Genomic DNA, 12,266 nt, shown 5'->3' with positions numbered 1-12,266 from the left:
GGTACAAAGGCACTGCACATGCACGTTTTACCCATATTCTATCGCGATATTTCATTTTCTTATCGTTGCCCAACATTATACCGGTATTACCGTGAGCGGTATGATATGGCCCAGCTGTAATTCAGTGTGTTTTTGTGTTTTTGGTTTTTTTTTTTGTTTTTGTTTTTTTGTCAGCTAACTTTTTTTTGGGAGGGGGGGATTGCACAAGCATCAGGTGCTGGACTGATATTGCTGCCAAGAGCTCCTGTTGATGATTTATTCCCCTTTTATTTAAACTTTAATTGATTTGGACGTTTTTAGGAGCATTCAGTCTTGCGTAGTGAATGACTCCATTGATGTAGCATGGCAAGGCCTGCTACTGCCAGAAATGAATGTGGGGCTGTGGGTCAATGCTTTGGCACAGTGAATAACACCCTGAGCAATGGGAGCTTTGTCTCTATCTGTGCTGCCTCAGGCATCGTTCCACTGCTGCCTTCAGGGACAGCAAGCACTGATCTGCTCCTGTCAGAGCAACCCCTAATACACGGGCCGCTCACAGACCTATAATTACCTAGAGTGAAAAGGTGTGGACCTTTTTTTCCTTCTTTTTTCTTTTCTTTTCTGGGTTTTTTTTTTTTTTTTTTTTTTGAAGTCGGGAAACAATCTAACCATGCTGTTGACCTGTAACTGGGTCAGCCGCCAAACAGCGAATTTCCTTTCCCATTGTCCCACAACGGCTGTGCTGCAGCTCTCTAAGTGGAGTTTAAATTGTGGACTGTTGCCCTCTGGCTCCCTGCACTCATGCATCCTCTTAGCCTGTAAGTCAAACAGGTAAATATACACTGATAATATATTAGTTTCCCTAAGTTGACTACTTAAAAAGATTCATTTTCTTGTGGGTTTATTAGCTTCGTGTGCTGGTGGAGACGGAGCATGCTTTACTGGAGTAGTAGGCTTTACTCTAAACATGTAATCTGAGATGCGGCACACTGTTTTCCTCTGGTTTGCAGTTAGTTGCTCATCAAGCTGCACTTTGTGCTTCTTTTCGACACCCTCTAAATGAATTCCACAGTCTGGTGGCATACTTGCAAAGCTTTCCATTTGCTTGTATTTCAGAAGACAAAAGAAAGCACTGACAGTTATTTTAGATTCTTATGTAATGGACAAGTTTTATCAAGACTTTAATGGTTCTTCTCTTTCAAGAGGACCTGGAAAGAAAAGTCTTTCATAAGTGGAGAATATCATAAGTTGTATCTCTGTGAAAGAAAATATATTTTCTTTTTTAGATGAAAACATGACTGTCTATGCTGGTAGTGCTCTTCTAAGGAGATCTTCAGCTTTGACTTCATGTTGCCTGCTATGGATTTTTAGTCTCTCACACGAAAAGGAGCTTCAGCACTTCTTTGCAGTTGCCACCCTACGATTGACAGTAGCAAATAGGTCCTCCTACTGCTTTCAGCTATAGACGGATGTTTTGCAGAACTGATTTACAACTTTGAAGTTATGACATTACACATCCTCATTTCACAGATAAGGCAAAAACAGCTGCTTCTTGGCTGAAATAAGATCCCAGTGAGGTTGAAGTACACTCATGATTTCTCTCATCATTAAGTAAGTGTATTTAAGTCTCTGTAAATGATTTCACTTTTAAATCTCATGTTAGGATTGCTGTTGAGATGTATCACTAATTCCTTTTTAGCATTGACTGGCGTCGAACACAACAGGGTGTGCTTCATGTGTCACAATGTTGTGATTGGCATATTTGAACCTCCCACTGAAAGCTGTTTCGAAAGAGTGTGGTTAGAAGAAAAGTGTGGGAGAAGACTAAACATGGCTGTCATGAACTAACGCTTTGAAGTTCTCATGGCTGCTGCGTTCACTTTTGTCTGCTTGTGCTTCCTTCACACAGCAGGATAATGGTGGAGAAGCGGGATTATAGAAAAGGTTTTTTGCAGGAAAGATGACTGCAGTGCGTTGACTGCTCGAGAAATTGCACAGTGGCTAGTAGTAAAGTGTGGTTGCTTTGGCAAGTTCCCAGGTATGAGTAAAGCTTATACGTTGAATGAAGTACAACCTACCAGCCAACTTGGTCTTTTAAAACATACTCCGCTTCTGTTCTTTTTCTTTCTTTTTTTCTTTAGTCCTGGTTTGGAGCCCGTGGTGTTTATTATATTTTGAACTATACAGAAAAGTGTTTACTAATACAAGCTGACTTACTGATGGTACACTAAATATAAGAAGTGTGTGCCAAAAGTAGAATTTAACTTCTTGCAGCAGAATCCTTTTCAAGTAGGCAAACATGGTTGTGAAATTCAGGGCCGATGCAACAGTTTGAAAGATAGATGATACCAGTATTGCTTTCTCGTTTGTTTGGTTTCTGTAGGTGCTTCACCTTTTGAGTTTTGTGTTTTAGCTCTTCATCTCACTGCCTATGAAAATGTATAGCCAAAGCAAAATTGGTGGTAGACAGCAAATACGTCAGCCCCTGATATCAGTATTTTATTTACTGTATATCAGCTAGTGTCAGCAGGGGTGATAATGGCTGATACCAATATAGAAGTGCTTCTGATATCGAGATGCATCAGTAAATTTTAATCAAACCATAAATATCACATGTAATCTTAATTAAATGTGTTTAATTTGCTCAAGTCTCCACTAGACTAACTTTGCACTTTACAAACTAACATGCTGGCTTAGCTGTTCCCTCTGTAAGGCTTTACTCTCTTTAACCCACTGTTGTGATTGGCTGCCTCTCACATACAGGTTTGAAGACCAGGTTGGTGGGGCTTCTGTGCTTATAGAACAGAGCATTTATGGCATTCGAAATGGTTACGAATCCTGACGTCAAAATGCTTTGGCATTGTTTAATTTTTGCATTCACTGTTGTTGCAAGTATGTAGTGAATTTCAAATTATGAGAGGAAATAAGTAAAAACCTCAAAGATTCCCTTTAGACCAAATTTGAAGAGCTGGAAGGAGAAATGTTTAGTTTGCACTAAAGGGGCAAAAAATTAAGTCCATTGTTATTCTGTAGCAGTTTAGCTTGGAGATATAAATGTGCAGTTTCATACTCTTCATGTTTGTTTAACCATTTTCCAACAGCGCTTTGTTCAAAAGCTGTAAAACATAACAAAGCAGCAGCATTATTACTGTGGCTCACAAATGTTTCTCTCAGTGGTTCACATTTATGTGTGCAGGAAGGGAAACTAACAAATGGCATGCAGCCCTTTAGCTCGGTCTTTATCATACAGTGGGATTCTGAGGAATCAACTGTTCTGCACAGCTGCCTGTCTATATGAAGATCTGCATCCACACTACGCTGGTTTTCAGGCCCTTTTCTTTTCTGTAATAAGTGAATGTTGATGTTGAGATGAGTTGGAAAGGTTTTTTCTCAGTAGTCAGTTGGAGGTGGTTTCCTCCCTTTGCTACTCTTTTATTAAGGAGCTTTGTGGGGAGAAGGGCTTTTGAAATGAATGCTGTCTGTTCTCATTGAACATCTCTGAAATTTTGTTTTGAAAGCTCCCAGGCAATAATGAAAAAGTCGACCTCAAACGGCTGACGGATGTCTTTTAGAGAAAATTTGCAATAGACCACATTTGCTCCTTTTCTGCCTCTTGGACAGATTCCTTACTGAATATTAACAAAACACCGTTATACAACTCATAATGGTGAAATGGTGGTCAGAGTATTGTCTGTACAGAGAAAGAGATGTTTCTATTTGACAGAAGCACCATGAGAGAGTGTTGTTTCCTTATCAGATTCTCTCCTTCCTTTCTTTGTTTCAATTTAGAAGATGTTCAAAATGAAGGCAGTTTGCTGCTGAGACTGACTTCCCCGTGTGCTGAACAGAACAAACAGACCTGGCATCATACGAATGGCCCAGGGAAGCCACCAGATTGATATTCAGGTTTTGCATGACCTGCGCCAAAAGTTCCCTGAAGTCCCAGAAGGTGTTGTCTCCCAGTGTGTTCTGCAGGTAAGGGCGTTATAAACACCTCTGCTCGCAATTATGTGAAAGAAAATAAAGTCTGCATAATTTATGGTGTTTTTGCTTCATGTCTGTGTGTTTTGTATTAACTGTCAGTGGCTCAGTGTTGGTATCTTAGAAGTGAATGCAACAAAGAAAACAGCATAAATTGAGATAGCTGTTGAATAAGACAAAGCAGTTTTCATGCCTGGGAACAGGATAGTAGTGTATACTAACAATGAATTCAGCTAAGAATGTTATGGCATAAAGGAGAGTGGGCCAAAATAATGCAGTGTGTAAGCTTACCTCCTGATTGTGCTTGGGCAACCAAGGTTACGTTTTTTTTCACATTACTCTAAAGAAATTAGGATCTTTAGTCCAGCCTTGATAAAACATGTCTAGTATTTTGTATACTCTGGATGATCATGCTCAGGATGAAATGAGTTGAGTCGATTATCAGGTTGTTGGGGCGGGGGGGTTTGTTTAGTTTTTATTTTATTTTATTTATTTATTTATTTTTAAACAAGGTTTTTGATTGGTGAAAATCAGTTGTCGCAGTTTAGAAAGATGTCAAGTGTGATATGATCTGGTAGTGCATTTAAGAACAAAAACAAAAAGAAACCCCAAAACTCACTGAGTGAATTGACTAAAGTATAGTTCAAGTTTGTAGAGTTGGGAGTAACAGCTGGTGGTTCATCTTAAACCAAAATCAATTTAGAGGGCCCGGTGGCGCCAGTGTCCGGCAGCCTCGCCTCTGTCAGTGCGCCCCAGTGCCAGTGTGTGAATGGGTGAATGACTGAATGTAGTGTGAAGCGCTTTGGGGTCCTTAGGGACTAGAAAAACCGCTATACAAATGCAGGCCATTTACCATTTACCAATTTAGCTCCTTTTCCATTAGTACCTACTCGAATCACCTGGTACCAGGTACTAATGAAAAGCCCTGAACCGTGGCGAGTCGATCCAAGTAGGTACTACTGGAAAAGGGACTTTTGTGTCTTAACAATGAATAACGGACTAATTTTAACTCCCCTGCCTGAAAGACCAAAGAGATTATGCCATGGAGAGGCATCCATGTTCTGTTAGTCCCCTATAGAATTACTACACCATCTACAGTATTAATCAGAATTAAACTTGCCAAAAAAAAAAAAAAGAGAGAGAAAGAAAAAGAATTAAACTTGCACACAATGATCAATTCAAAAGGCTTCATCATAATTGATGCCAAGGTCTCTTTTATCATTTTAAGATAAGATAAGATAACCTTTATTAGTCCCACACGTGGGAAATTTGTTATTGGCAGTAACTTGTGAATTATGTTGACTCATGAGTTGGATGAGCTACTGAAGTTGTGGTTCGTATGTTAGTTGTTGCATGACAGCGGTGCTGCCAAGAAAACAAGCTCCACACCCCTTGTTACAGCATTGATCCCTGCATACAATTTTTCAGTAGTTGTGTTGTTGTAGGTCTGCGTATTGTGTTGTATTTTCAGTACCTGTGTATTATTATTTCTTTCAACCTGGCCATAAAATGCTATTCTCAAAAATGGAAATGTGGAAATGGTGTAAGCATCTTAGTTTTTTCATCTTCCTGTAAGGAAGTAAACATGAAACAAACACACATGTTGCCTAACAAGTCTGTCTCTTCTCTCTCCTGCAGAATAACAACAATTTAGACGCCTGCTGTGAATACTTGTCCCAAGTCAGTCCGGGCTACCTGTACAGCGAAGAAGGGAACCTGAGCTTTTCAGACGACCCCAGCTTCAGCAGGCTCCATAATCACATGACCCAACTGAACCTGGACTTGCAGCCTCAGAATGTGCATGTGGGCCCGGTTCGGGACAGCCTGAGAATGAACGGCAGCCGGACTCTGGCCCACAGCCTGAGCGAAGGGCCCCTCTCTACAGGCCAGGCCACTAACAGTGACTTCTTTCAGCAGGAGCCCCAGTCAGCCCCAGTGCAGGTGCCCTCCAATTTCAATGTATTTGGCGTGATGGAGCCCCCGCGTAAACCGCAGCCTCCACAGCACCTTGGACTCTACCCTCTGGGTGGCAAAGCACCAGCTATGGGTTCCCAGCAGACACCACGCTTCAACCCAATCACCGTGACGTTAGCCCCTAACATTCAGACAGGACGCAACACCCCTACTTCTTTGCACATACATGGTGGGCCACAGTCGGGCCTAAGCAGTCCACAGGGTAACTCTATTTACATTCGGCCTTATGTTAGCCAGTCCGGTACGACACGGCAAAACCAGCAGCAGGGAGGCAGGGCCCAGTACAGCCCCACTTCCCAGCCTCAGCAGCAGATCTACCAGATCTCACATCCTTCCTCCCTGTCTGGCTCCTGGTCCGGCACTCAGCACTCTTCCTCCTCCTCTCATACCTCACAGCCCCAGACCCAGGGCCATCAAACTTCTCACGTCTACATGCCCATCAGCTCACCTACAAATCCCCAGGCGCCTTCCTTTCTTCCTACTGGAAGTCAGGCCTCTTCCTCTGGTGTCTCATCATGCTCCTCTTCCTCTTCCTCCTCTTCGGTCATGCCCAGCTCCCTGTCTGCGATCAGCCAGTACAATATCCAGAACATCTCCACTGGCCCACGGAAGAATCAGATAGAGATCAAACTTGAATCTCCCCAAAGGAGCAATTCTACAACAGCTGTGCTGCGGACGAGCAGCGGGCCCCGCTCATCCTCCACGTCCTCCTGCCCTTCCTCTTCCTCTTCATCTGCTGGGGCAGCTTCTGTCCCTGCCACCCCTCTGTCAATCGGAGGCTCGGGTCCCACTGTTTACATCTCTACTGCTGCTACCACTCCCTCCGAGGAAGTCATTGTTGCCTCAGCCGGCTCCCGCCCACAGCCCAAGTTGGGTAGGAATCCTCACACACTCTTCATCTCAACAAACCCTTCCTTACAGGGGCCCTCAGGTGCCAGGAACATAGGGGGTCAAGTGAGCATGGGCCCTGCCTACATCCACCATCATCCACCTAAATCTCGCCCCTCTGTGGGAGGAGGGGGTACAGCTTCTTCCCCACGCGTGGTGGTCACTCAGCCCAACACCAAATACACTTTTAAAATCACAGTGTCTCCTAACAAACCCCCAGCTGTGTCCCCTGGAGTCGTGTCCCCGACTTTTGACGTCAACAATCTCCTCGGCCTACCCCAAGACCACCACTTCGTGGAGACAGACCCCCAGCATCTCTCAGACCCACTTTCGCCACACCGGGAGAGACAGAGTGAACCTCGCAGACTCAGCATGGGCTCTGATGATGCAGCATACACACAAGGTAAGAAATACACAGTAGCATCGATAATAAAGGTCATTCCCATTTTAAAATTACTCCTGTACTATTTTTACAATGCTGACATTGTAGCATTTCTTAGTTGTTTGCATAGAAAGCATCTTCTGTTTTATAATGCTTGATATATAGACTTATTCTGTTCTCTGTTCAGCTTTTTACTGAACAGACACAAAGCTCCAGAAATTGTTTACACTGTGAATCGTATTTCATATAGACCTCTGAAATCTGGTTAGAAATGTTTGGTTTACAGTTTATTGACTATGTAGCCAAGGTACAGCGGGTTAATATCTTCAACAGTCCTCCTGTGTATGTTGATCTCATTTGAGTTTTGTTTTTATTAACAAATATTATTCAGGTTTCTGCCCATCTCAGGAGGCCAAAATACCTTTTCCACAGACTTCTGCCAAGAAAGTCATTTAACTATCAAGTATACTGCTTTTTTTCCCATAAGACCCTCTGCAGTGCATTTCCTGAGCCAAACTGTCTATGCTTGCTGTCAGTATTGTTCAGCCATAGTGGAAACATGTTGTGTTCATCTCCACAAAGTTGAAAAGCAAAGGTGACTCGCTGAGTGGGGGCCGGTGTGATCATGACTCTAGTGTGAGTCCTCCACAATAAATGCTGCATTTGCTCCACCAGCGCCTGAGACTTGCAGATTCTGTTGTGTGAGTCAAACATGTCAGAGCACACTGCTGTTTCCTTTTTTGGGCTTTTCACTGTATTGTGAGTGAGTCAGCAGCTATGGCTCCTGCACTGTGGTGACTATCACCAAGAGGGGCTTCACACCAGGCATGCTGCCTCTACCATTGACCCTCATCAGTGCAGTTTTCCATCAGTTTATCCTCACTGGTTTGGGAAAATGTTATCCCCTACTGTTTTGATTGGCAAGGTCACTTTGGAAGTTGGTGCTATGCAGACACACCTGTCACCACATAACTGTTAGTTGAACATAACTGTGTTAACTACCATCAGTCACCAAGAATGTGTGTTATTGTCTGGCAGTGGAATAACATTAGTGGTATTGCATAACTGTTAAACAGTTGGTTCTGCCCTCTGGGGCAACAGCCACTTTTTTTTTTCCTTTTTTTTTTTTTGTACCGGTAAATCATCCATCTGAATTCTGGAGTTGTGGGTGTGATCGCCTTGATTGACAGGTGTGCTGACACAGGGCTGGGCCATAGTTTCGTTTGTCACTGAACTGAACTGCTCTGCAGTGTTTGTACCTTACTGGAGGATTACTGAAGTTTGTGCTTCAGTCCCAGTACAGTGTACGGCTGCAGCTGGTTATTCAGCATTGTTAATTTTAGCCAGTAACTTGGCACTTTACCTCTTTTGGACAAAAAAGTGACAATGGCACTTCTAAATGCAAAGTCCAAAAGCAGTGAGTGATGTCTATGGTACATGCTGCACACCTTTACGACAGTGACTTGTCAATTATAACATTGGCCCAACATGAAGCGTTGTCCTTCTTAACTCTAATAAGGACCATAATTTACTAAATACGTCCATCCATCCATTCGCTACCGCTTATCCTTTTCAGGGTCGCGGGGGGCGCTGGAGCCTATCCCAGCTGTCATAGGGCGAGAGGCGGGGTACACCCTGGACAGGTCGCCAGTCTGTCGCAGGGCTAACACATAGGGACAGACAACCATTCACACTCAGATTCACTCGCACATTCACACCTAGTGGCAATTTGAATTATCCAATTAACCTATCCCCACAAGCTCATGTCTTTGGACGGTGGGAGGAAGCCGGAGTACCCGGAGAGAACCCACGCAAACACGGGGAGAACATGCAAACTCCACACAGAAAGACCCCAGCCTGATGGTGGAATTGAACTCAGGACCTTCTTGCTGTGCGGCAACAGTGCTAACCACCGTGCCACCATAAAATGTTTACAGGGGGTTATTCCGACTTCATTTGCACCCAAAAAGGTCACCTGTCGCTGACAAATAGAACACATATTTAAGGCACTTCTGCACTGAGCAGGAGGAGAGGGAACACAGGAGGAGATGGATGGCGAGAGACACCTCAGTTTATCACTTCCAGTAGTCAGTAAAGTAACGTACGTGTGTGTGTGTGTGTGTGTGTGTGTGAGTAAATATTTATCGCAGTTTGCCTCTCCAGTGTATGCTGGATCTCATCTATTATGTCACAACAGCCTCGAATCAAATTGATTTTGATCTTCAGGAAGTGGATGAAGTTGGAGGGAACCTTACAAGTGGAGTTGGTAAACAAACCTGGCGTTGATTGTTGAACTCCTGCCAATCGTAATGTCTACTGGTCCTGTTAATTCTTTTTATCCTTTTGAAAACAAAGAAAAAGAAAAAAATCGACTGAATACAAGTCTACTGATTCACCTGATAACCTTTCACTCACATCCATGAATCAGGTACATTAATTAAATACTGGAGGACTCTGTGGGCCATCATGTTATAACTCCTCAGTGTGTAGTGGCGTGTGTTTGTGTATTGCAGGAGAGAATTGTTTATCGTAGAATGCCTGTGAAGGAGGTGTTGCCACCTGTCAGAAAGTGCAAGAACTTTAATGAATTATGGGAAATGTACTATAGAGACTTGAGTACATTATGTGCATGGTTAAGGCAGAATTTGCCTGCAGCAGTTTGCTAATCAGAATAAGTCTCATCTCCTTGTGTTACCACAATAGGTGATGAAAGGCAGCAGTGAGGATTCTGTTGCTTCGCCGTCTCTCCTTACACAAGGCTGTCTTTATGGGAAGAGAATTATCTAAACTGGTTTGACTGTTGTGTGCAGTCTGTGGTGCATTTGAAAATGTGTTGTTACTTTATACCCACGAGCACAGTGCTGCTTGAGTGGCTTGTTGTCAGCATTTTTTTGTTCTTTACTTAGTCTCGGTCGTTGTGTCCTTGGCCAAGACACTTCACCCACCGCCTACTGGTGATGGCCGGGGGGGCCGATGGCGCGATATGGCAGCCTCGCTTCTGTCAGTCTGCCCCAGGGCAGCTGCTGCTACAACTGTAGCTTGCCTTCACCAGTGTGTGAATGTCAGAGTGAATGAGTAATGGAATTGTACAGCGCTTTGAGGTTCTTGAAAAGCGCTATATAAATGCAATCCATTATTATAATTTTTATAAATGAGTTTTTCTTGAACTTTTCATGGATTTCACCCTCCGTCCTGTACAAATCAGGTTAAATTATGTTGTCATTTCTCATTGATAATAATTGTTACTGAGACTTCTTTGTGTTTGTCTCTTTTCTTTTAGCATTGTTGGTGCATCAGAAGGCACGAATGGAGAGGCTGTGGCATGAGTTGGAGATGAAGAAGAAGAAGCTGGAGAAACTAAAAGAAGAGGTCAATGAAATGGAGAATGACCTGACCAGGAGACGTCTGGAGAGATCGAACTCGGCTTCCCAAATTCCTTCTGTAAGGAGAATTTGTTAGTTACCAGAAAAAAAAAAAGTCTATGGTGTGTGTGTTTTTCTGGGAGTGTCTTTTTTAAAACATTTGTAGTTGAATCTGGTGCATGAAGTTGGTGATATTTCTAATTAGATGGAGCTGCTGTTAGCTAGCTAACTGTGAGCTAGTGTTGCTTGGTATTGAGGCTTAAGATTACTTACACAGGTTCTAAATAGCATTTAACATGTGCATAAATGCTACCTAACAGACTGCCATAAGAGCTTCACTGCTCATTGCAACATTTTCCTCACTTGTTGTTTTGATCTTTGGGGTGGAGAGCAGTTTTTAACACATCTGTCCAAAATATCTCGTAGGTATTCAACTGGGTAGAAATCTGGTAATGATCTCTTCGCTGAACCAGTCAGATTGTTCTAATCTTTGAAAAGGAGAATTGTCAAAAGTCTCCTAAACCACATCTTTTACTGGCAGATCAACAGATTATAAACAAAAACAGTTTATTATGATTGTATCAGCAGCTGATTTAGAAATAAAAATGCTAAAGAATCAGCATAACTGAAACCAAATGTACTTCTGGTTATTATTGATAGATAAAAGGCTGAATAGACAAAACCACATTATCTGGGTCATATTGCCATTCACATCAGTTCTCCTACACCCTGAAAATATGTTGATTACAGGGTCCATTTATGATTTGGCTGATAGCGCACACACTTTGTCTGATTCACTTTGCAGTTCATTTTAGAGCTGTGCAGCTACTTTCAGAAAAAAGAAAACACCCCTTCTTATTTTCTGCACATCCACCATCGCTGTTGCATTTACGTCTATGATTTTTGTTGTAATATTGCGGGTTTAGAAAGAGCAGTGCTTTCTGCTTTATGTCGAGTCAGCTGTTTTCATCGGGTTGAGTCAACAGAGTGGGGGAGAAAGTAGCTGAAGAAGGTTAATTGGATGGTGGTCTGAGCTCAGGAACTCTTTGGTTCAGTGTTGTTTACTGAGGAGAGTGGAACAGCTCTCCTCGTGACACGGTCACAGGTCACTGACTCCAAGCTACCTACATTTGAAGCTACGTGTCTGAACCCTTTCTTTTTTTCCCTTTCAGATTGATGAAATGAAGCAGTTGCGATCCCAAAACAGGTCATTGCAGATTGATATAGACTGCCTCAGCAAAGAAATTGATCTTCTTCAAACAAAAGGTACGAGCCTGACTCACCATCTCTGATTTATTTGTATCTGCGTGTATTTTCAGATTATAAAGCCAACAGTAAGTCATTAAATGAAGCAGGCCAGATCAGATTGAGGCCTGGCAGCAATAGCACATCACTCTGGCCTCCTCACATCCTCTTGACACATGCAGCCAAAGTGCTACCATTGTGCTGCTAACTACCAGTTCTTCCTGAATTGCATCCTGTAGCTGGTGGGTAACAAGGGATTTATTGGTCCCCTGGCAGCACTCCACTACCGACAGATCACTGCCGCTGCCTAACAGGTCTGCACAGGTGAAAAGGAAGGCATAAATAATCCTTGGGGATTTTTTTTTTTTTTTTTAAATCACAACACAGAATCATTTTTGTTAAGGTATTACCGACTGTTAAAAAACAGTGAAATTTTGATGTATTTATTAATTTCA

At 42.8% G+C, this 12,266-nt stretch overlaps 1 protein-coding gene across 4 annotated transcripts in view; it reads left to right on the top strand.

Annotated features, from left to right (window-relative positions):
* Positions 1–12,266, top strand: part of tab2 (TGF-beta activated kinase 1 (MAP3K7) binding protein 2) — a 42,457-nt gene that overhangs the window by 27,157 nt on the left and 3,034 nt on the right. For 2 of the 4 annotated variants that reach the window (XM_085246104.1, XM_085246100.1), the window contains exons 2-5: positions 3,769–3,954; positions 5,599–7,225; positions 10,485–10,645; positions 11,739–11,832. In XM_085246104.1, coding sequence (XP_085102230.1) covers positions 3,853–3,954; positions 5,599–7,225; positions 10,485–10,645; positions 11,739–11,832 — 1,984 coding nt within the window. In that variant the 5' untranslated portion in view covers positions 3,769–3,852. Of the gene's footprint in view, positions 1–1,509; positions 1,591–3,768; positions 3,955–5,598; positions 7,226–10,484; positions 10,646–11,738; positions 11,833–12,266 lie in introns of all 4 variants that reach the window. The other 2 variants (XM_085246103.1, XM_085246101.1) reach the window with 2 other exon arrangements.

Source organism: Mchenga conophoros, linkage group LG15 (assembly GCF_057382185.1).
Source record: "Mchenga conophoros isolate Kocher_MC1m ecotype Shallow Benthic linkage group LG15, M_conophoros_male_GT1.1, whole genome shotgun sequence".
In the NCBI taxonomy this organism is placed as follows: Eukaryota; Metazoa; Chordata; class Actinopteri; order Cichliformes; family Cichlidae; genus Mchenga; species Mchenga conophoros.
This window is presented reverse-complemented; position numbering and strand designations above follow the sequence as displayed.